This window comes from Rhinolophus sinicus, chromosome 7, assembly GCF_057876585.1.
Source record: "Rhinolophus sinicus isolate RSI-liver-muscle chromosome 7, RSI-T2T, whole genome shotgun sequence".
Taxonomy (NCBI): domain Eukaryota; kingdom Metazoa; phylum Chordata; class Mammalia; order Chiroptera; family Rhinolophidae; genus Rhinolophus; species Rhinolophus sinicus.
The window spans coordinates 52,946,013-52,968,686 of record NC_142507.1 but is presented as its reverse complement, the minus strand read 5'-3'; the positions used below and the strand labels follow the sequence as shown (position 1 = coordinate 52,968,686).

General features: G+C 44.8%; 2 protein-coding genes across 2 annotated transcripts; both read left to right on the top strand.

The window, feature by feature from the left end:
• Positions 1 to 365: 365 nt before the first annotated feature.
• TCHH (trichohyalin) lies at positions 366 to 7,099 on the top strand. The gene is made up of 3 exons (XM_088799616.1): positions 366 to 461; positions 2,223 to 2,384; positions 3,059 to 7,099. Exons 2-3 carry the CDS (start codon positions 2,247 to 2,249, stop codon positions 6,020 to 6,022), a joined length of 3,102 nt encoding a protein of 1,033 aa, XP_088655742.1. The 5' UTR covers positions 366 to 461; positions 2,223 to 2,246; the 3' UTR covers positions 6,023 to 7,099.
• A 9,131-nt stretch (positions 7,100 to 16,230) lies between these two features.
• Positions 16,231 to 20,226, top strand: TCHHL1 (trichohyalin like 1). The gene is given in 2 exon segments (XM_074318762.2): positions 16,231 to 16,382; positions 16,866 to 20,226. Coding segments are annotated over 2 exon segments (2,835 nt in total). The 5' UTR covers positions 16,231 to 16,244; the 3' UTR covers positions 19,563 to 20,226.
• The last annotated feature ends 2,448 nt before the right edge of the window (positions 20,227 to 22,674 follow it).

Sequence of the window (22,674 nt, the reverse complement as noted above, 5' to 3'; positions counted from 1 at the left end):
TGTTTAACCCCAACCTAGAACTTACATTTTCAATCAAGTAAATGGCTTAGAGGTTACTACTCTATAGTGAAGTCACAATTAATTAAGATTCTAAACATTAATGTCTTGATTTTATTGTTGGATTTCATTTTAACGATTAAAGAAAACTAGAGATTCTGTCAAATATTCTATCCTTTCATGTTAGGTGGGGCCAGCACCCTGCCTGTGGAGAGGCCAGGTTTGTGAACTCTGTGCCAAATAGCTACGTGAGCAAATAGTGAGATAAACAAGCCATTTGTGGAGACAGAGGTGGAGCTGGGCTTGGTTAGGAATGAATCAGGCCATCCCACAGAGTAGGTGTCTCCTTCCCAAGTTGGTCTTCAGGGCACAATTAAAACCCCTATAAAAGGCCCAGCTCCTGGCTGTCCAGTACACTTGCCAGCGTGTCAGTGAGCACTGGACTTCTCCTTCTGGTGAAGTGGGTAAGTCCCATTCTAGTGGGATCATGTTCTGTGTGATTCTTCATTTTCCTGCTACTGTAGATATTGGCGGGGTGAGGTGCAACGAGGGTCTCTTGTGCCAGACTTCAGTATCTCACGGGGATGTCTAACTCCCACTAACGCCAGGCCATCTTATGGTTGGAGCCATCACTCAAATGGAGACATGGCTCTTCTAAAGGTCTGAATTCTGTAAGTTTGTTTGCAGGTCAGGGGTTGGAGTACGGGCATGTGTGACTCTGATGGAGTTAGTCTTCCTAAAAACTGCCATCTCAAGAGTTAGCCAACCCTTGGTTCTCTTTTTATATTGGTCCTACCCAATATGAGCCGTCCTCATGTAGTTATGGCAGCTGAGGCATTGGGGTTGAAGAAGGCAGCCAGATGAACCACTGTACTCACCCAGCCAGGGACGCTTTCCATGCATTCTTTTAACATGGTTCTGCTTTTGGCTAAGTCCTGTGTTTTATGATGCCAAAATTCAGGCAGTTTATTTGGATTTAACAAAAGCTAACCATAAGACCAATATTATTCAAAGTTTTCCAGGTTCAGTTTCGCCTATCGACTCTGGTAGCCAGTCAAGAAGTACCTCTCAGGAAGCTTTCAATAGCTGAATATGTCACATATCTGACTTAGGGCAGATAACAGTACTGTGTTTTCTGCATTGGTGTATCTAAATATCACAATGCCACCTTGGACAAGGAAGAAGTAGTGCCTGATCTTAGAACTGGTGACTTATGAGTTACACTCCTAGATCTCTTGTGGACTAGAATGCTGGGAAATAATCCACATCCCCTTTTTGTTGTTCTAGTTACTACTGAATGTTTTGCTGCCATAATTAGATGTGCATGGTTGCAATCCACTTCCAGATACTCTCAGATCTTCTCTCACCTTTTGGCTTTCATCTATCCTCTTTGTTCAACTTTAGAGGAAGATGTGAGGAGTAGTAACATGTCAAATTTAAATGCCTACATTCTTCTCTTCACTGTCTGGTCTGAAATACGCTAGGGAGCAGAGGAGAGAAAAGAAAAACGTATGGATAATCCAGATTGGGTGGACAATCAAAAGCTGATTACAGTGGTCTGAACTCCCTGGCTTGAACTTTCTCAGGATCTTTCTTCCCCTTTCGAAGTACAATATTCAAAGATAAAGTGCTTTCTGTACACCTGAAGCTGAAGCTGAACAATAATGAATGTCAACTACAATTTTATATATATATGTAGTTATATATATATGTAGTCAACTACAATTTTATATATATATGTTACAAGAAGTGGAGTACAGCATTAGGAATAGAGACAGTGGAAATGTAATGGCTGTGTGCGATGTCAGAGGGGTAGTGGATGGGGGAGGAGGGTTATCACAGTGTGAGGGGTATAAATGATAAATGTCTGTTACATTGTTTTGTACACCTGAAACTAATTAAAAAAAGATAAAGTGCTTTGAAAGCTCAGATTGAAAATAGCAATTGTCAAATATATGGTGATGGAAGGAGAACTGACTCTGGGTGGTGAACACACAATGGGATTTATAGATGATGTAATACAGAATTGTACACTTGAAATCTATGTAATTTTACTAACAATTGTCACCCCAATAAATTTAAAAAATAAATTTAAAAAAAAGAAAAAGAAAATAGCTAGTGTTGTAAAGTGAAATTATTTAGGGATCTGCCTGAAACAGTGTGGCTGGAGCCTCACCAAGATCAGAAACAGACCTTTGATTCTGGATCCTATTTGATTGTTTTAGGTTTACTTGAAGAAAGGGAAAAAAATGTCTCCACTTCTGAAAAGCATCTTTGACATTACTGACATTTTCCATCAATATGCCTCCCATGATTGTGACGGGGCGACACTATGCAAGAAAAGCCTGAAGAACCTCCTTGAAAGGGAATTTGGAGCTGTCCTTCGGGTAAGAAAAAAGAAGAAAACGATTATCTCTCTCCTGAGCTAGGGTTATGAAATTCCTTCTCAAGCGAGACCAGAGGAAGGAATGGTGACTTTATATTTGTACTCTGAGTACTAAAGAAGTTGCTACCAAGTATGTCACATCCCTGATGGCAACGTCAGTATGAATGAACTGTTGGTGGAAAGTTCCCACCAAAGATGTCAGATCAAACTAGACATGGAAGGAACTTCAATTTACTTCCAAATTTCAATAATTAAAACCAGCCTGTTCACTAGTACAATGGTGTTGGCATACATGTTTTGTTCTGTTTTCAAACATGGAATAAACGTTAAATCAGGGTACTGGCTGTTTCAGACAGAAATGGCTGCTGCAAACTTTCATAAATTTCCACAGTAGTTCTCTCTTGAAGATGAGTTCATTCCTATTCACCCAGCTAAAGTGAACTTGCGTTCTTTTGATCAGCATTAAATCACAAGATGCAAAAATGTCCAATGAATGCATGCTATACAATGATGTCGACATTTTACGTGGGGATGAGACTCTCTACACACTGGGGTTTTTCTAAATGCTCTTACTGTCTTTTGAGTGTCAGCATATCACAAAAAATACATGTGTGTGAAAGTTTACTACCGGTAAATGGTGCATTGTAAATTGTTTTGTTTTCCTCTTTATCATAGAGACCGTACGACCCTGACACGGTGGATGTGATCCTGGAACTTCTGGATCGCGACGGTGACCGGCTCGTCGATTTCAACGAGTTCCTCCTGTTCGTTTTCAAGGTGGCTCAAGCTTGTTACAACGCTCTCGCCCAAGCCTCGGGGTCAGAGAAGGAAGCCAAGCGTGGGGGGGAAGGGAACCCGTTAGAAGATCGCTGGCAAGAAGAAGAGCAAAGCAGGTTGGAGCCCCGGGACCGACAGCTGGAAGAAGAACGCAGGCGGAAGAGGCAGGAACGGGAGCCAGAGCTCGCTCAGGAAGAGGAGCAGAGGGAGAAGCAAGAGAAGCGTGAGCGGCGGCTGCAAAGGCGAGAACCGGAAGCGCGCTTGGAGCAGGAAGAGCAGCTGCAGGGGCGCAAGGGGCGCGCGGCGGAGGAGTTTCCAGACCGAGAGCCGAGGCGAGAGAGGCAGGAGCTGCGGGAGGTCCAGCGCCTGGAGCAGGAACAGCGCGAGCGCCTGGAGGAGGAGGAGCTGCCCCGGCGAGAGCGCCAGGAGCTGAGGAAGGAGCGCCTGGAGGAGGAACAGCAGCTGCAAAGGCGGAGGCCAGGGTGCCAGGAGCGGCGCTTGGAGCTGGAGGAGAGGCGCCAAAAGGAGGAGAGGCGACGGCTGGAGGAGAGGCGCCAACAGCTGCGGAGGCGCGAGCAGGAGCCGCGCTTGGAACAGGAGCTGAGGCGCCAAAAGGAGGAGAGGCGTCAGCTGGAGGAGAGGCGCCAACAGCTGCGGAGGCGCGAGCAGGAGCCGCGCTTGGAACAGGAGCTGAGGCGCCAGCAGGAGGGGAGGCGCGAGCAGGAGCTGGCCGAGGAGGTGCAGCAGGAAGAAGCCCGGGAGCAGGAGGAGAGCCGCACCCCTAGGTGGCAGCAGCAGCTAGAAAGCGAGGCCGACGCTCGTCAGAGGAAAGTCTACTCAAGGCCCCGCAGGCAGGAGAGGCAGAGGCGCCTGCAGGAGCAAGAGGAAGAGGAGGAGCGGCGACTGCGCGAGCGGGAGGAGGACGCCCAGTGGCCCAGCCGGCCCCTCCGGGAGGAGCGCGAGCGGCGGCTGCGCCAGGAGGAGGAAGAGCTGCGCCGCGACCTCAGGTGGCAGTGGCAGGTGGAGGAAGAGAGCGCGAGGCGCCGCCAGAGGCTGTTGGCCAGGCCTCCATTGCGGGAGCAGCGGGAGGAGCAGCAGCTGCAGCGGGAGGAAGAGCAGCTGCAGCGGGAGAAGAGGCGCCAGGAGCTGGACAGGCAGTATCTGGAAGAAGAGCAGCTGCAGCAGGAAGAGGAGCAGCTGCAGCGGGAGGAAGAGCAGCTGCAGAGGGAGAAGAGACGCCAGGAACTGGAGAGACAGTATCGGGAGGAAGAGCAGCTGCAGAGAGAGGACCGTGAAAAGAGGAGGAGCCAGAACAGGGACAGACAGTATCAGGAGGAGGAGCAGCTGCAGCGGGAGGAGGAGGAGCTGCAGCGGGAGGAAGAGCAGCTGCAGCGGGAGGAAGAGCAGCTGCAGAGGGAAAAGAGGCACCTGGAGCTGGACAGACAGTATAGGGAGGAAGAGCAGCTGCAGCGGGAGGAAGAGCAGCTGCAGAGGGAAAAGAGGCGCCTGGAGCTGGACAGACAGTATAGGGAGGAAGAGCAGCTGCAGCGGGAGGAAGAGCAGCTGCAGAGAGAGGACCGTGAAAAGAGGAGGAGCCAGAAGCGTGACAGACAGTACCGGGAGGAGCAGCTGCAGCGGGTAGAGGAGCAGCTGGAGCAGGAGAAAGAGCAGCTGCAGCGGGAGGAGGAGCAGCTGCAGAGGGAAAAGAGGCGCCAGGAACTGGACAGACAGTATAGGGAGGAAGAGCAGCTGCAGAGAGAGGACCGTGAAAAGAGGAGGAGCCAGAAGCGTGACAGACAGTACCGGGAGGAGCAGCTGCAGCGGGTAGAGGAGCAGCTGGAGCAGGAGAAAGAGCAGCTGCAGCGGGAGGAGGAGCAGCTGCAGAGGGAAAAGAGGCGCCAGGAACTGGACAGACAGTATAGGGAGGAGGAGCAGCTGCAGAGGGAAAGGAGGCTCCAGCAGCGAGACCGGCAGTACAGGGAGGAGGAGGAGCTGCAGCGCCGGGAGGATCAGCGCCGTGACCTGAAGTGGCGGTGGCAATCAGAAAAGGAAAGTGAAGTTCGTGATTACAGTGTTTATTCCAAACGCAGAGAGAATGAACAAATCCGGCAATTGGAAGATCCCCAGGTGCGGGAGAGAGCATTCCAGCAGGACCGGTGGTCCCTGCAGGAGGAACAGGAAGAGAGAGAGCTCGCGCGAGGGAGGAGGAGCAGGGAGCAGCGCGACAGGCAATTGGAACAGCTGCAGCGAGAGGAGCCCAGGGAAGACCAAAGGCGAGCCAGGAAGTTCCGCGAGGAAGAGCAGCTGCTGGAACAGGAAAGAGAGGAGAAGAGACGCCTCCAGGAAGACAGAAAGTTCCGCGAGGAGGCACAACAGCTGCGCCGCCAGGAGCGCGAACAACAGCTTCGCCAGGAGCGCGACAGAAAGTTCCGCGACGAGGAACTGCTCCTCCAGGAAAGGGAAGAACAGCTGCGCCGCCAGGAGCGCGAACAACAGCTTCGCCAGGAGCGCGAACAACAGCTTCGCCAGGAGCGAGACAGAAAGTTCCGCGACGAGGAACAGCAGCTGCAGCGGGCGGAGCAGGCAGAGCTGAGGCGCCGGCAGGAGCGAGACCAGCAGTACCGCGCGGAGGAGCAGTTTGCCCGGGAGGAGAAGCGGCGGCGCCAGGAGCAGGAACTTCGGCAGGAAGAGCAGAGACGCCGCCAGCAGGAGGCGCAGAGGCGCCGCCAACCCTGGGAGGAGAAAGACCAGGGCCGTCTGCAAGGTCTGGAGCCTGGCAAGCGTCCGTTTGTCAGCGCCCCGGTGCGCTCCAGCCCTCTCTATGAGTACATCCAAGAGCAGAGATCCCAGTACCGCCCTTGAGAGATGCTGCCATATCCTGACACCCGCCAAAGCTTCAGCAAAGGAAAATGGGAAACACTGGCTACCAAATGACTCAAACGTTTCTGGTTGTGGGAAAACTCGCTGATGTTAGAATATGTCTTTTTTTTTTTCTCCAAAATTTTGCATGATACTCATTTCCAGTACTTTGTACTCTGCCTTTTATTTTTCCTCAAGTAGTTCTTTACTGCAGGATGTCTTTTCTCTTTGGTGCAAATGTGGTGTGCATTTAAAAAAAAAAACAGAAATCATTTAATTTGGTTAAGGAGTTTTGTTTGGGAGACACGTTAATTTACTGCTTTCAAAGGGAACAAGATTAATAAGAGCGTGTGAGATTCAAAAGAATCTGGTCTGATTTTTTTAATGGTTGATCCATCTTGTGGGGAGTTTAGATGTTTTTTAATCTTCAAGTTGGTATTTCTTCTTGGGCCTAAATTACATAAATATTTACCTTCAAATAGACTGTCACCTTTTGTGGTGTAATTAGTGCAGATTCCACAAGAGGACTGAAGTTTTACAATAATCCTTGAATAGTGCAGGGGCACTGACTTCTACAGAAAAAAACTCCCTGTGAAATCAGCCCATAACTGGAAGAAATACCAGTTAAAAATAAGATTTAGCTTGAAGACTTAGAATTTGAATTAGATTTTTTTTTTACACTTAACTGTAAACACTTAAAATCTCCTAAAACAAAAGTAAGGTGTTTCTCAAACAACTCCAGAGCTCAATTTTTTAAACGGTCTACTGTAGTGTATAGTGCTTAGTTCTCTTCCCCCAATCTTTGAGGAGTATTAACTACCTTTGCTAATTTTAGCTGAGAGGGAAGCTGCTCAGGATCCTGTGAACATCTATCTTGCTCTAGGGCCAATAAGAGATCACAGAGAGCGTTTTGGGGGAGGGAAAGGGAAAAATTTGTGAAGAGAGGGGCAAGTTCCTACAGGCCCTTGACAAGACCCATCAGCCCACAACCCTTTGAGGCCTATTGATACTACCTTGGAGACATTCTTGTTGAAATCATTGGACTGTATAAAAAATTCATAATAAATGGTTGGCAAACAATTATTTTTGTCTGTCTTAACTTTGCATCAAATCATAACTCCAGATCTAATGGTCTGGGAACTGACAAAAGTTCCCAATCACTTAAGGGTATTTGGTTACTATTATCTATGTCTAAATATGGGGGGGGGGAACCTGTTTTCCCCCAACCATTTTTTCCCTGTTTGGATGAACCCTATATTGTTTGTAAGAGAATCTAAGGATTCTCTTTCTAAGTGTTTTTATTCTTGACCCCACAGCTTTCTGTGCCCTTTCTCACAGGACTCACAGTCATGACAAATAATGGTGCTCCCAGCGTTTGTTAATATTTCCTTCCAAGAATACAGTGGCTTCTGTCTCTGATGTCTGATGAGCCGATAGTAGGAAATGGCCTGAAAATTCAGCTCAACATTGTAGAAATTGCAGATGAGTTGGTGGTTTAAGCAACACAATCCATGCTGTGACCCAGTCCGAGAGTGCTTAATATTAATAGTAACACCAGAAGTATCAAATTATCATCCAAGGATCCAAACACCCCTCTGCCACCTGCTGGAGTCTAGCCTTAGTATTCATACCTTGGTACTAGGATAAGTCTAAGAAGACCCTGATCCACGGTAGCATTTCTAATTGTGAGAGTCATGAAGAGAAGATGCCCTACGTCAGACATTCAGCATTTTGGTCATTGGTGGGGAAAGCTATGCTCCTGAGTAAGAAGGCACTTTCTTCCAGGAGCACCAACTTCTCTCTCACTTTAACACAAATCGCAGATGCCCACCAAAACAGAACCTGGGACTCCCCTGACATTACCTTGGCACAGCATCTCTTTCAAATGATTTCTAACTGCGAAACCATTTTTCTCCTAAGGTAAGCGTATGCTTTTCCTTACTTAGGGATCTTCACAGAAAACGTGGATCCTCAGGATCCACTCAACGAGCATTCCTTTCAGAGCCTCCTTACAGGTGCCAGCCTCAGGATACTCCTGAAATAGACACTCATCATCTAAGCTACAGTTCAACAATAATAATTATGGGGAAAACAATCAAAGTTCTTCAGACTTCTTAGAGCACTTTACAAGATGAGGAAAGAGCCGATTTCCAAAGAACAAAGTATTGTTCTATCACAGTTATAATAACGTAGTTAAAAAAAATAATAAGTCAGCCAGCCCTTGCCCTATGGCTCTTCTTTTAACGTGTTGGCAGGAGAACATGCTGGCACGCCAACCCTCCTGCTCCACCTGGATAACACACGTGTGTGGGCAGAACCTTGTTGGGCAATTGGCTGCCTGACTTACAAACTGGGAGCTGTGATAACATCACCTTGGCTGCTGCTGAGAAATGGGGCTGAGAGTTTAATGTGCTCTGAGATGGGAAAGCTGGTCGTTGTCTGCTGTGGGCTCAACTATTCTCCCTGAAGGTTCACACGAGGACGTTGAAGTCCTAACCCTCAGTACTTCAGAATGTAGTATTTACATAGATAATTAAATTAAAATGAGGTTAGAGGTAGGCCCTTATGCAAAATGAACGGCATCCTTACAAGAAGAGAAAATTCAGACACAGGCATGGACGGAGGGAAGATGATGTGATGGACATGGCCATTTACAAGCCAAGGACAGCGGTGTGGAACAACCCTCCCCTTATGGCCCTCGGAAGAAACCAACCCTACCAACACCTTCATCTTAGACTTCTAAGAGACAGTGAGAAGAAAGACACCCATTCTGTGGCACTTTGTTATGACAGCCCCAGAAAACTAATATGCCATGTAAGGTGAGGTTATGTTGCTAGGGAAAGCTATCCGTATTGTAATGACCTTTATCCTTTGACATTGTACAAGCTAGTCCTGGTCACTCAAAGATGCTCTTTTATTAAATCTGTCATAATCTCTACTATGCTGTGGAAAGAATGCTACAAGGAATAAGAAGCCTGGGGTTCATTTATTTATTCATTCAACAAATATTTATTGAGCTTCTGCTGTGTGCCAAGCATTCTAGGCAATATGCATACAGTAGTGAAGTAGTCGTTTTGGCCTGTTCCTCCACTTTACTATCTGTGTGTCCTCGCCAAGCCCCTTAAGCTTCCTGGGCCTCCATGGTTTCATATTTCAAGCTACGAGACTGGAATAGCTATCCCCAAGGTTATTCCAAGGACTGGAAACAAATTAATTCTCACATTCAGCTTGTTCAACTGAAACTCTCAAAGCAACTCAAATAATCCCTCACCCCAGCTTCTACCTTTAGCTAATAGAAAACAGAGGAAAGAATTAACTCATGAAGGTGATTGTCAGACCCTAGTTCCAGCTTCAAAGATCTTTCCTTTCTAGCCGATCAGACTTGGACTTCCCTCTATTTGTCTCCCAAATTCCTCTCCTGAGTGCCTTTCTATCATCCAAGTTTATTCACTGAGGGAGAAGACTCTTTACCTACCCCATTTTCTGTGACTCTAGTCCTATCAAAGATCATTATCCCTCTGATTTATGAACTTCATACCTGCACTGAATTACGCCCATCCTTTTCTGAGGAGAAAACAAAGTGCTGGAACTTGGTTCCACTCAGACTAAAAGTCAGTGGCCATTAGTTCAGCATGAGCCCATCTCTGCTCCGTCTTCTGTACTAATTACACGTTGCTAATATTTTCCTTCAGTCATAGTAATTATGAGTTTGTTCAGCAATGCTACAGTTTGTACTGGGATTGCAATCAGCTGAAGATTATAATTTATGTAATACGTAATAACCACATGTTCCCTTTGATAGTAATGAGCTGACAGTCACATGCAATCATCTGAAACTAACCCAAAAGTAGATTTCTGAATAGGTTATCATTTTCTGAACCCTCAGGCCATCCATGGCAAGCACTCAAATTACAAAAACTTTTTAAAATCTGATTTCTATTTGTGATTACTCCCCTTTAAAAAAAAAAATGGGTGGCATTTTCTGCAAGATAAAGTCTAAGATCCTCAGTTTGGAATTTAAGAACTTCCGCATTCTAGAGTCAACCCATGATCAAACCAGACTAGTCTATGTGTTGTCATTAGGACATCTTATGCTGTCCTTACTTCAAAGACTTATTGGCATAATTTTATCTCTTTGGAATGCCTCTCTCCCTCCTGTTTGCCTGGACAATTTCTACTCAGTTTAAAAGACCCAGGTTGAGTCTTACCTCTTCCCTAAAATCTTTCCTAATCTCCTGATCTCTCTTCATGGAAGTTCTAAAATATCTGTTATCTTTAGCACTCATTAACTGATTACAATGTTTTGCCTTAGTTGGCTTTAAATTTGCTTCATCTGCCCAACTATACCTAAATACCTTGAAAACAGAGACTACAACTTGGGATTCTTTATTCTGTATATTCTTTCCAGTCTAAGAGCTCTATGACATATATGGAATATCTACTAGGAAAACATGCATACTCAGAAATTTTGCCTAGGTTTTCAAAAGTTCCTATAGTCCCTGTGAAGCCTTATCTTCATGCTAAGAAACCTGGCTCAAGGAGTTGTGAGAATTAGATGCATAATGTAGGCATTCAATAAATATTTGTCAAATGAATGAACGAATATAACCCTCATAGCTCTTTCTGTCCAAGGCCTCCATCCACTGCCTAGCAAATACGCCACCCCTCCCTTCTGAATATTAAAGTCCTAAGTCCTTTTTTGTATAGTGAAAATTCCTCACCGTTGAGCATCACTGAATGTGCATGATTCTTCTTGCTCGATTGATCCTGGTTCTGCCTGGGAGTTGGTGTAAACTCTGGTGTTAGCATCTGTCAGTGCCCTTAGTGGGATGAGAATACAGGGTTAGGTCAAGGGAAAGGAGTCTCGTCTCATGTATTATTGTGGGGTCAGTGTAGTGAGATCTCCATTCCAGGCTGTGGCTCATTTTCTCATAAGCATTTGAATTCAAATACAACTCACCACCATGAGGATTATTTTATTTTTGAGCCTTCCTTGTCTGCTATATATAAGTCCATTTCACTCCTCCCATTAGCATTACTTGGACCCTATTTCTTAGAAAATAATACCCTCACCTTATTATGTAACAAGTACATATGCCTCTCTCTTTCCCTGGAGCACCTCACAAACTGCCCTCACGTGAGCTTTCCTAGGTGGGTCCTGACCAAGTCCATCCTCAGGTTTCACCTCTAACCATGACTGGGGAAGGATGGGTAGATGTGGGAGAGGCAGACAAGTTTCAGAACATCATGCCACAAGTGCCATCATCAGAGAAGTACAGAATTTATGAGAACAGCAGCATCTAACTCCGTTGAGTAGGGTCAGGAAAAGGTTTCCCCAGGGAGTTGATGTTTAATCCAAAACCTGAGAAAAGGTAAGAAGTGAGCCTGGCTAAGAGGAAAAGAAAGATCTTTCCAGGCAGAGTGACTCATGTTCAAAGACTCATGTTTAAAGGTGAGAGAGCACCGTGGGTTCAAGGAAGTCCAAATTAAAGTCCTTAGAATACCAGGAGATAAGGAGAGAGATGAGGACAGAGAGGTTATGAGGGCCTGGTAAGCCATATTCAGCTTACCTTGAGGGCAACAAAGAATTATTGTCATTTTAAGTAAGGGATTTATTAACAAGATTGATAGTTTACGAGGATCACTCTGGCTGCAATGTGGACAATGAGTTTGGAGAGGGTCAAGATGGAAGCAGAGCAAACATTAGGACGATATTACAATCTTCCCCGTGAGAAACAGTGATAGCCTGAGCTAGGATGATGAAAGTGGGAATAAAGGAAAGTGGGCATATTTGAGACCTATTCGAGAATTAGAATCGATAAGAGTTGGTGATGTATTGAAGAGATGATGGAGAGGAGGACAGTTTTGTCTCATTTAACCTCTTAGAGTTTTTAACTTCTCTTCTGCTTCCTGAATGATATCTATTTCCTCTGAGGTCAGTTTGTCTATTTATCTTGTTCTTTCTCTTTCATGCGGCTGATTTATTCATGTGCCTAAATATTCTTTACAGCAATAAAAAGATCTGAGTGTCTTCTGATTTGCATAAATAGGTCTGCTTTCACACCAACACTCTTCCCTGAAGGGGAACTTGTGGCAGGATGGAGAAGCCTGTCAATTTGCAAGAAAATGGCTGTCAGTCTGCAGATCTAACCTCCCACCCCCCAATTCCATATGGAGAAGGTTTTCCTGGAGTATTACATCTATGCTAGATACCTTATTAGTCAAAGAATACTAACTGAGCAACTAGTGTGGTCCAGATACTCTTTCAACTTCTGAGGATAAAGTGGAAATGTGAGAGAGTCCTGCCTTCAACGAATTTACATTTAGCATTTCTAAGAAGTTTGTTCAATTTCTGTAGGGAAGAGCCATTGGGGTTTTGCTAGGAAGATTAGGCAATATATGCCCAGATACCTATGCTCTGTGCTCTAGGTGAAAGAGGGAGTGACCACTGAAACAGAAGTTCCTAATACAAACTTTCAATTGGCTTCCCTGTTTGAAGACCGCTTCTCACTCCCACTGTGGTTACGCCTGCTAATTCCGAGTCCAGAGCTTCTACAGGTTCTGATGGTCAGGTTTGCCTTCACCTCCACCGTTCCCTCATAACACATCCTGGACTGTGTCTTTCTCCACTTGTTTCTACCATAAACATTCTACCATCCCCTTGTCACCTGCCACACATTCATTAAAACTTAGTTGTGATGCTCCTCCAGTTCTGATCATAATTCTAGTTGATTTTTTTCTTTCTGTATATTTTTATTCTAGAGGATTCCAGGAGGAACAGTAAGAATATACATTTGCTCGGTCCATCATCATCCAGAACAAACTCCTACTACTTTTATGAGAAGTAAAAAAGATAATGAAGTCATAACTAGAAGCTGAAGTCTTCTTTTTTGCTTGCCAACTTTTCCAGTACTATAGAAAATCGTCAAAAATTGCTTTATTAGCCATCTTTTCCAAAGTAGCCATTGTATGGGTTTTATTTGGAGCCTTCATTCACGACTTGAGTTGTGGCCCTTGAAGAAAAAGAGGCTCTTAAGTAGAGTTCTATATGGATCAACTTCTTTTCACTACTTTTTTTTTTTTCACTATCCCTCTACGAAGTTAGAGGGAGAGGACATCACAGAGGGACCATTAAAGGGATATTTTTGGAAGAAGAAGAAGGAGGAGAGGGAAGAGCAATCAGGGTCTTTTCTTTCATAATGGTAGAGTTGTTTGTGGTTTATTATACAACAGGCTAAATAGTTCTTTGACCACTAGATAGAGAGACATCTCCTTCCTCTTCCTGCCATCTCTTTGAGTCACTACCCACCCAGAAGTATGGGTTATTAGCTAAACGGTCTTGAGTAACCACTGAAAAAAAAAATAGGAATGCCTGTAAAAGAGCTAAGGAGCCAGCCCTCACATTGTTCAAAGACCAGGCAAGACTCCACCCTTGACTTTCTAAATAGAAACTGTAACCTAAAATCGTAGACATTCAGAGTTGGAAGAGTTCTGCGCCCTTCACTGTAAGCCACTCCAGTCTTCCCTCTTGCTGTGGCCGGACTTCTCCTACAACCTCGTCAAGAGATTGTGATCCAGCCTCTTTTTGAACAGTGCTAGTGACGGGGATCTCATTACTGTAGGAACAACCCATCCCATTGTCAGACAACTCTACTTAAAATGTTCTTAATGGAAACTCAAGCTTGCTTATTAGAAAGTTTCAACCATTGATTCTAGCTCTATCCTGTGGCATTACACGGAATAAGGAAGTCAAGCTAATGGAGAGACCATGGGCTCAGAGACATATTCTTGAGACATTTCAACTCTGCATCCTGGTGTTGCCATTTACTGGGTACGTGACCATAGGCAAGTTAAGAGCTAAGAGCCCTAACTCCCTTAGCTGTTAAAAGAGCATTATAACTACCTAAAAGGGCCATGAGGATTAACTAAGACAGCACATGCAAGCTCCTGACGTGTCAGAAGTGTTGAGTGAACATTTGTTCCTTTCTCTTCCTACTCCACTCCACATCCCCATGAAAACCCTTCAAATATTTGAAAACAGCTATTACGTCTCCCCTGAGTCTTTCTTTTCAAGCCAGCCTTGAACATACTCAGTTTCCTTCCATCATTTCTCAAGAGACAAGCCCATCAGTTCCAGGGCAGGGAGTCATTACTCAACTTTGAAAACCCCAGTGCCTGGCATAATCTCAGAGAATTAGTTGGTATCCAGGGGATGTTGTCTGATCAGAATTAAAGGGACCTTTCCATGCCAATCCCAATTCTCAGGACAAGTCTTCTCCCTTTTAGAGGAATGCTGAGAAATATTTTATATAGGCAGAAACCATCAACATGGATTTTGCCCCCAACATTCGGTTTCCTTATACTTGCTTTGGTTATCAGCAAGCTCAGAACAAGGTCTTACATCCTTTTACAAGCAGGCAGGAATGTATTAAAACATACTCTATTCTCTTTTTAAATATCTCAAAACACAAAAACAACTGAATCTAATTCTCCTGTTATTTAATTTTTTTTTTTTTTTTCCCAGAGGGACCCAGATCTGGGAGGGAATAAAAACATTTGCCCGTTTAGCATCGCAGGCTCACGCCTACCTGTCCTCAGCTTGATGGTCTCTTTCCTCTTCACAGAAAGAGCACAGTAATACAGATGCTCGTGTCTAATCCCCTTGGATTATAAAAGTGCCTTTAAAGAGCACATATCAATCACATTTTTAAATAACACACCTTCAGTGAGCACAATTCGGCACACCCAGCAAGAGATTTATTTTCTACCTTTGCCTCTGGGCAAGGAGAGCAGAGCATTGACACACCTGAATCAACTGGTATCCCTACTTTTGTCACATGCCTACATGGGGCCTCTATTTTTAAACACATGATTGACACCCATCTTTCCGACTGGATCAAATACAGTCCATCCTGTGAGCAGAGAGAGGAATCAGATGACTTCTGAGGTCTCTGCCAGCCCTGTGATTTGTACAACAGAAATGTAATTGTGTCCTTAAGTTAAAAAAAAAAAAAAAAAGCCAACACCACCCCAAACATCCCTCAAGAGTATAACCAGCAAAAGTCAGTAAATGAACCAAGATGCCCCTTCTCCTTCCTCTAAGGGAGCCTGAGCCAAGACTTAATTGAAGCTGCCCAAAGAAGGAAATAAAAATAAGACAAGCCTGAAGAAGGGCAAGGGGGGGATGGGTTGGTGGTGATGAATCAGGTCATTAGACCCGGAGGGTGTCTCCTCCCAAACTGTGCAATTAGAGACTCCATAAAAGGTTTGGGCGCCTGCCATCAGCTCACAGCCTGCGGGCCCCGCATCCTGCATCCCACATCCCGCTCGCTCTCACTCAGAACAAGGTAAGTCTCACAGACTCTCTGCCTGAGTACACTGAGGATCTCAGCTGCTGCTTTGCTTATCTCTAAGATTCCATGCGGATTTCAGAGGAAACACACGCTAAGCCGACCACTGTTACCGATACTGAACTGGGAACTCCAGCCACCCAAATGCATCCTTTGCTTCTGGAATTCTTCGATCATTTTCTTTTTTAAAAAATACAAACCGTATGACAGAGGCATGAATACTATTTCACAACATACAGAACTCAGACCTACACTCAAATGAAAATACATTTAAATGATGGGTATTGACTGAGGGGTCTGAACTCTATTTATTTGTTTTACCCTAAATTCACTGAGCCTTGTGTTCTTGGTTTAAAAAAAAAAGTTACCTTGGTCTGCCTTCATAGTGGCTGATTTTCTTGGCATTGCTCTTTCTTCTACAAGCTTTGCTGACTTCAAAAGCCACACTCTCCTAAGCTGAGAAGTTAGACTGCGCCGAGGTAGGGGGAAAAAACGGGTGGACACCCCCAGATGAGGCTGGAGGATTAGTCCCACTCTTTTGGCTTTATTTGTGCATGTCAGTACTTAATTTGGGTTCTTTTTCCACCCTCTTTTTGCAATAAAGCTTTCTCTCAACATATGAGTGTCACTGTTTTCCAAAGGGTGGGGTGAAGAGACTCTAATACTAGATCTGATCTCGCCACATTATCTGGTCCAAAACCAGATTGGCCCTGAAGTTCAGATACAATATTTTAGGAGACAGAATAGAGCAGATGGTGCCGGTGGAGCTGGCGGAGGCACAGAAATAAGGATGATCTTGTTACTTCCTTCCTGAAGGACCCCTCCTGGGAAATGAGCTTTCTTTGTTCTTCTCACAGTTTCCTGAGTTTGTCACCATGCCTCGGCTCCTGGAAGATGTCCTCTGTGTAATCGAGACATTCCACAAGTATGCCAGGGAGGACGGTGAGGAGGTGACGCTGACCAGCAGTGACCTGAAACGGCTCGTCCAGGACGAGTTTGGGGCTGTTCTCCAGGTGAGGACTCGCAGAACTGTGTGAATTCTTCCCCACACACCCTCTCTCCATATTCCAAGCAGGATGGGTATCAGTGATACCTGCCCATTTCACACCTGGCTACCAGCTCTCAGCACACACTGATTTTGAACAACTTTTGTCAGTCTCAGTTCCCTACTCTATGCAAATGCTGAGCCCATCTTACAGAGAAAAATGAGGTTTCCTTACCACTGTGACAATTGCTTCAGCAAAGTAGGCTTTTGGGGGGAGTTGTGAGCCAGGAGGCATCTATATGCAACTCACAAGTGATGTAAATGTCCCCTCTTAGCCATAGCTCTCTCATGAAAAATGGCATCCAAAATTAACAAATTCTTACTGTTTGGGGAAATTTCACTAGTTCCCGAGGAATAGGGTTAAAAAATGAGTACGCTTGAGAGACATGAAGACACTCGAGACACTTGCCCCTGTGTAAATCGGCTGATTTGTCACTGTGTTTTCATGCAGCCACATGTCATTCGTGCTGTGGAGAGCAACTTGAATCTTCTGGATAGTGACAGTGATGGCACTATCGGTTTTGACAAATTTGTTCTTGCAATCTTCCACTTGTTGGACCTCTGCTACCTTGACATACAATCACTACTAAATTCAGAACCAGGTCAAGTATCTGAATCAGAAGAGAAGCCAGATGACATGGGCCTTCAGGCAACCGGCAGAACTGGCCAGTGGACAGAAGGAACTCCACCCGCTCAAGAAAACATAGTTCTTCCTTCAGGAAAAGTGTCATCAGCTCAGCTCGGCTCTGAGGAAATGGGGTGCAACAGGGTGGACCCACGGCGAGACACCAAGACTCACAAACTGCCCGGGGAAGCATCCGGGCACAGTGACCCTGAGAACCAGACCCTGGAAGGAGCTGAGCAGAGCCAGGAAGTGACCCAAGATGTACCAGCAACAGGAGCCAAAGGGGCCCAAATTGAGACAAATAAGCAGAAAGCTGGATCAGAACAGATTGGCAGCCCCACAAAGGGGGAGGGGCAAGATGAGGAGATTCTCAGGGAAGGAGATGAACCAGCCTGGGAGCAAAGTGCTGCTGAGACAAGAGACCAGTTTGGAGAACAGAAAGGGAACTTGGGAACCCAAACTTCTCCATCAGAAGAAACAACTCAGAGACCACCTGACGAGCAGGAAGTTGCAGCAGAAAGGGGTGTTCAGGAACTTTCTAATACACGAGAACAACAACTACAAGGAAAAGATAAACCCAGTTCAGCACGTGCTGACCTGCCAGCACAAGCTGATGCCTGGAAACCATTGCAGACCCAGAAATCCAACGGTCCTGAGGACGGTAGCAGAACAGCCAAGACTCGAGAACCAGGAAAAGATACTGACAGGACAGCGCCTGAGACAGAGAATCCCGCTGACCTGGAAGATGATGGTAGGACATCTGACATCCCTGAATCCCCAACAGAAGAAAAAGAACATGAAACAAAGGACCTGCGCATGCAAGGTGATAGCAGAAATGTTTCAGAAACACCGGATGTTGGAACTGAAAGGAAAGACGGGAGAAGCCCTGAGGCCCATGGAACCAAAGGGCAGGAAGAGAGTGAGCGAAAGCCTCAGCCACCAGCCCTGGAAGACAAAACCCAGGGTGGGAAGAGTCAGGAACTCCAGGAACCACACAAAGGAAGGGACGCTGGAGAAGCTCCTAAGACACAAGAGTTAAGCTCGGAAGGAGGAACTCAGAATCACGCTGAAGCGGACGGAGCCGTCGCTGAGGGAGACAAGGCAGGAGAAGCTGAGGAAGGCACAGCAGAAGCCCCCGGGGGCAGCAGCAGTGCCGCTGCAGCAGAAGGAACAGCTGGGGCAAGAGGAAGAAAGTGGCAGATGGCACCGCAGGAGAACCCGTCTGGAGGAGGAAATAAGAGGGTCACCAAGATTCACGACCAGCCACTCAAGGAGGGTGATTGTCACCAGGGAGGCGCTCCTGAGCCAACAGTCACACAGAGTGATAAAGGGTCTCCTGAAACCTGTAACAGCCTGACTCCAGAGGACGGTGACTGCAGCTCAGAGACAAGTGAGCTGCCTGTGCACGGGGACTCCCAGCGTCAAGTAGACCCACTCGGAGAGGCTGTGCAAGGAAGTCACCATAAAACCCCAGACACCCAGAAGCAGGCAGCACTGGGTGGGGGAAACAGAACTCAGAAGGCAGTGGTGCCAACAGTTGCTGACAGAGAGGATAAGTCTCTCACGGAGAAGAAGGAACAGCTCGATGGAGAAGAGCAGAGAAGTCGGAGCTCAGAGACCAGAGGCCCTGGCCCAGCTGTGGAGCCCGCTGGACACCCAGAGGCACAGGAGTCCACGGTGGGAGGTGAAGACAGAAAGTCCCCAGAGACAGAGACCCCAGGTACCCTGAGTGCAGACGTCACTGACCAGCTTTACGGAATGCAGCTCCTTACAAAGGAAGACAGCAAGGTAGAGCTCAAGGTCCAGCACCCAGGTACTGATGAGGAAGATGGGGCACCAGAGACCCAGGAGGCTCTAGAAAAAAGTCTAGATGAGGACCGTCCAGCCTCCCCCAAGACACTCCTTGAAACAGAGGAAACTGCCACCTTGGAGGAGGAGGATGAAAGCCCCCCAGAGCTGGCAGGAGGTGACGACCAACAAAATCCAGCCAAGAAGGGACGTGATTCTTCAGTCCCCCAGTCAGCGCTTGAAGAGAGGAGTCAGAGGGACCAGGAACCCAGCTGTGCAGAGAGGGGCACAGTCCTTTCCAGTCCGCTGTACGAGTACCTGCAGGAGATGCTTCTGAAACAGACAAGCAGAACTGCAGGGCAATGTCAAACTCAAGGTCAGACAGCCAGGGCATCAAGCCCAGAGATCCGCAAGGACCAGCTCACCACTGACATCTCCGATTGTTCTGTCTTTTCCGATGACAGCTAAGCATTACGACAGCACACCAGGGAACCTCTGCGTGGTGAGGGTCCTCTGACACACAGCAAATGTCAGCTCCGCAGGCCTTGGAAGAAAAGCAGAACCACCCTCAGAGAGGAAGCAGAGCCCCAAAGAGAGGGGAGTGCCACGAAGCAACGAGTCCTTACAGGTACCCCAGAAGTTCTAAGATACTTTGTACACTTGGACATGCCCCAGACTCCTTCCGTCCTGGTCACCCTCTACACTCACCTCAGATGCAGATTAATAATCCTTTAAATTCCCTTCCTAAATTGCTACAAGAGCAAAACATAAAGTATTCAGCAGTGGGAGCTACCACCAAACACACCAAACAAACATCGTACCGTACAATGTTACTTCCAAGTGCTAAAATGGACTTTCTCCTGAGACAATTTATCACAAGTTACCCGGCACTAAAAATGGAAAAATCCCTTCCATATCTGTAACAGATTCCAATTTCCTCAACGATTCATTGGTTTTTCTTAATGTGGCAATTGGAGGAACGAGACTTCACACAACTTATAATCATAAAATATTATTCCTTCACAGATGCAGAGAGTTTTGCTTCATGACATTTCCTACAGATCGCAAGTTTATCCCCAAATTTTACCTCTCAAAATCATCTCAGATATTACTATAACTTAAAATAATTGCGACTTTCTAGCACCCAATTAAAGTAGATTCATGACTCTATGCTCATGCCCAGGTGCAAGTAATCGATGCCATTGGTTCATTCATTCATTCAACGAACTTTTATTAAATAGTAGCCCTTTCACAGTTTCTGGCTCAAATAAGAAATCAGAATAATTATAAAGGAGAAAGAAGATACAAATCTGAAGCACGCTTGATTCCATAAGAAGCTCTTGTAACCAACATCCACTAAGTAAGTCTACGAAATGTTTACCCACATAGTTTGCTGAGGGCACTGTATTAAAATTAACAATTAAATAACCTGACGATCAATATCTTTTGTTGAGTCATTTTTTTCCCTTCATTCTCCATCCAGCCTTGAAGACATTGATCAGAAACAAAAACTTCCTTAGTGATTTGTGTTTCCTTAAAAGAACTACGAGTATAATTAAAGGATATTGCTCTCAGAGCTTAGAATTGACCCAGGAAAGGAATAAAATAGTTATCACATAACGTTTCCTGAAGCCAAAATACTCCACCTCCCCCTGCATTCTGCCTTCGAGGCCCAATTTTCTTCCAGCTCAACTCACACCTCTTCCAGAATCTAAAATAATTCTCCTCTATTTCCTACCCCTCCAACATTTTCAGCCCTTTTCATTCCACTTACAAACATGAATGAGTATCCCTCTCTAAAAAAAAAAAAAAAAGAAAGAAAGAAAGAAAGAAAAGAAAAGAAATTATCTTAAATGAGCAAGAGACATGAGACAATTCACAAAAAATAAATATATGTACTAGAGCATAAACTACACATCTCTTTTGGCAAGAAACTTGGCAATAAATATCTGCGACCATAAAAGTGACAAAGGTCATAAACAATGAATTCACAGAAAAAGCTACACAGATGACCAATAAATATAGGAAATCTTTACTAGGCTTTAAGAAAATGCAAATTAAATATCATTGTTTCACTTATCAAAGTAGTAAAGGTTGTTTGTTTGTTTTTAATAGTGAGATTCAGAGCACGGGGAAACAGAAACTGAAATCCAGCTGACAGGTGTATAAATGAGTACAACCTTCCCAGAAAGCAATGCAATAACATGCATAAAAATATTTTAAATTTTTCTGAGATAGCATTATAAGGAAATAATCAGGGGTGTGCATAAAGATTCATCTACAAAGATAGTAGTCATTAGTCAAATTAAAGACAGAAAATAACCTAAATGTCCATCATTATAGGAATGGTTAACTAAATTATAGTTACTAGATACTGTGGAATGCCAAAAACCATTAGAAATCATGAGGCAAGATATTATTTCATGAAACGAGGAAGGACTGCAAGATACCAAGCTTTGAATGACATAAAATGGTAGGTAGAGTCTGATTGCATTTAAAGATGGATAAATAGGCAAAGTATGAGGGCAAAATCTTAAAAGTAGTTATATCTAAGTAGGGCAACTATAAATGACATTTATTTCCTGTTTGAGATTGCTTTCATTTTCCAACTTTTTATAATGAAAATGTGATACATTTGCAATCAGAAAAATAAATGCTATTTTTAAAAACTAATTATAATCTTTAATTCTAGCCACAAGAAATAATCTCAAATAGAAAAAAAAAACCTCTTCCCAAAGATGTTCACAACACCATTATTTATAATAATAAAAAGCACAGAAAATCAAATTTCTAATAATAGGGAGTAGGTTATGAAAATTAACAAATATTCCCTTGATGGTTATTATATAGTCTCTAAAATGTGCATTTATGAAGCATCTGCACAAAACTCCTTATGTGGAAAAGCAAGATATCATTCTGTGCTTACAGTATATCGACTATATATACACACACACACACAGACACACACACACACACACACACACACACCCTTGAATGACATGAGTTTGAATTGCATGAGTCCATTTACACACAGATTTTTTTTTCAGTAAATACATACAGTACTGTAAATGTATTTTGTCTTCCTTATGATTTTCTTAATAACATTTTCTTTTCTCTAGCTTACTTTATTGTAAGAATTCAGTATATAATAGATATAACATACAAAATATGTGTTAATCAACTATTCACGCTATTGGTCAGGTTTCTGGTCAACAGTGGGCAAGGATTAATAGTTAAGTTCTGGGGGAGTCAAAAGTTATACTCAGATATTGACGATGCTGGGAGTCAGCTCCCACTAACCTCCGGCCGCTCAAGGGTCATATATATGTAATATGGACCCTTCACGTTCCCTGAAATGCGTTTCCACTTCCTTTCTACTTGTCAATCACACCGGCCCTTCCCTCTGCCAGGAAGCTCCGTGATCCTTTAATTGCTGGGTCATTCACAGCCTGCAACCGCCCCGGATTAATTCCTTATGCTTACTGGTTAGTATTACTCACTAATTGTTCTTTGAGTGTCATTTCTCTCACTTAATAGGTTATAAGCCACTGGAGAGAAGTACTTTTGCTTATATTTGAATGCCCCACATATCCTTGAGCAAGTTACTTAAGCTCTTGGCCTCAGTGTCTGCCAGTGTAAAATGTCATTATAATAACTCACAGGGCTACGAGAATGAGCCAATAACTTGTCCTATAGTCACACAACAGGCTGTTTAGCAATGAGACCGAAAGAACTCCAGCCACACTCAACAACGCAGAAGAACCTCATGAGTGTAATGTTGAGCAACATAAAGCCGCACACAACAGAATTCATACTGAACGACTGCGTTTACATCAAGTTCCAACAG

Bases quoted from the DNA above. Each gene is read 5' to 3' on its own strand.
- TCHH (XM_088799616.1), top strand. From the start codon at position 2,247: ATGTCTCCACTTCTGAAAAGCATCTTTGACATTACTGACATTTTCCAT. The intron at 2,385-3,058 runs GTAAGAAAAAAG...TCTTTATCATAG, and splicing joins AATTTGGAGCTGTCCTTCGG to AGACCGTACGACCCTGACAC.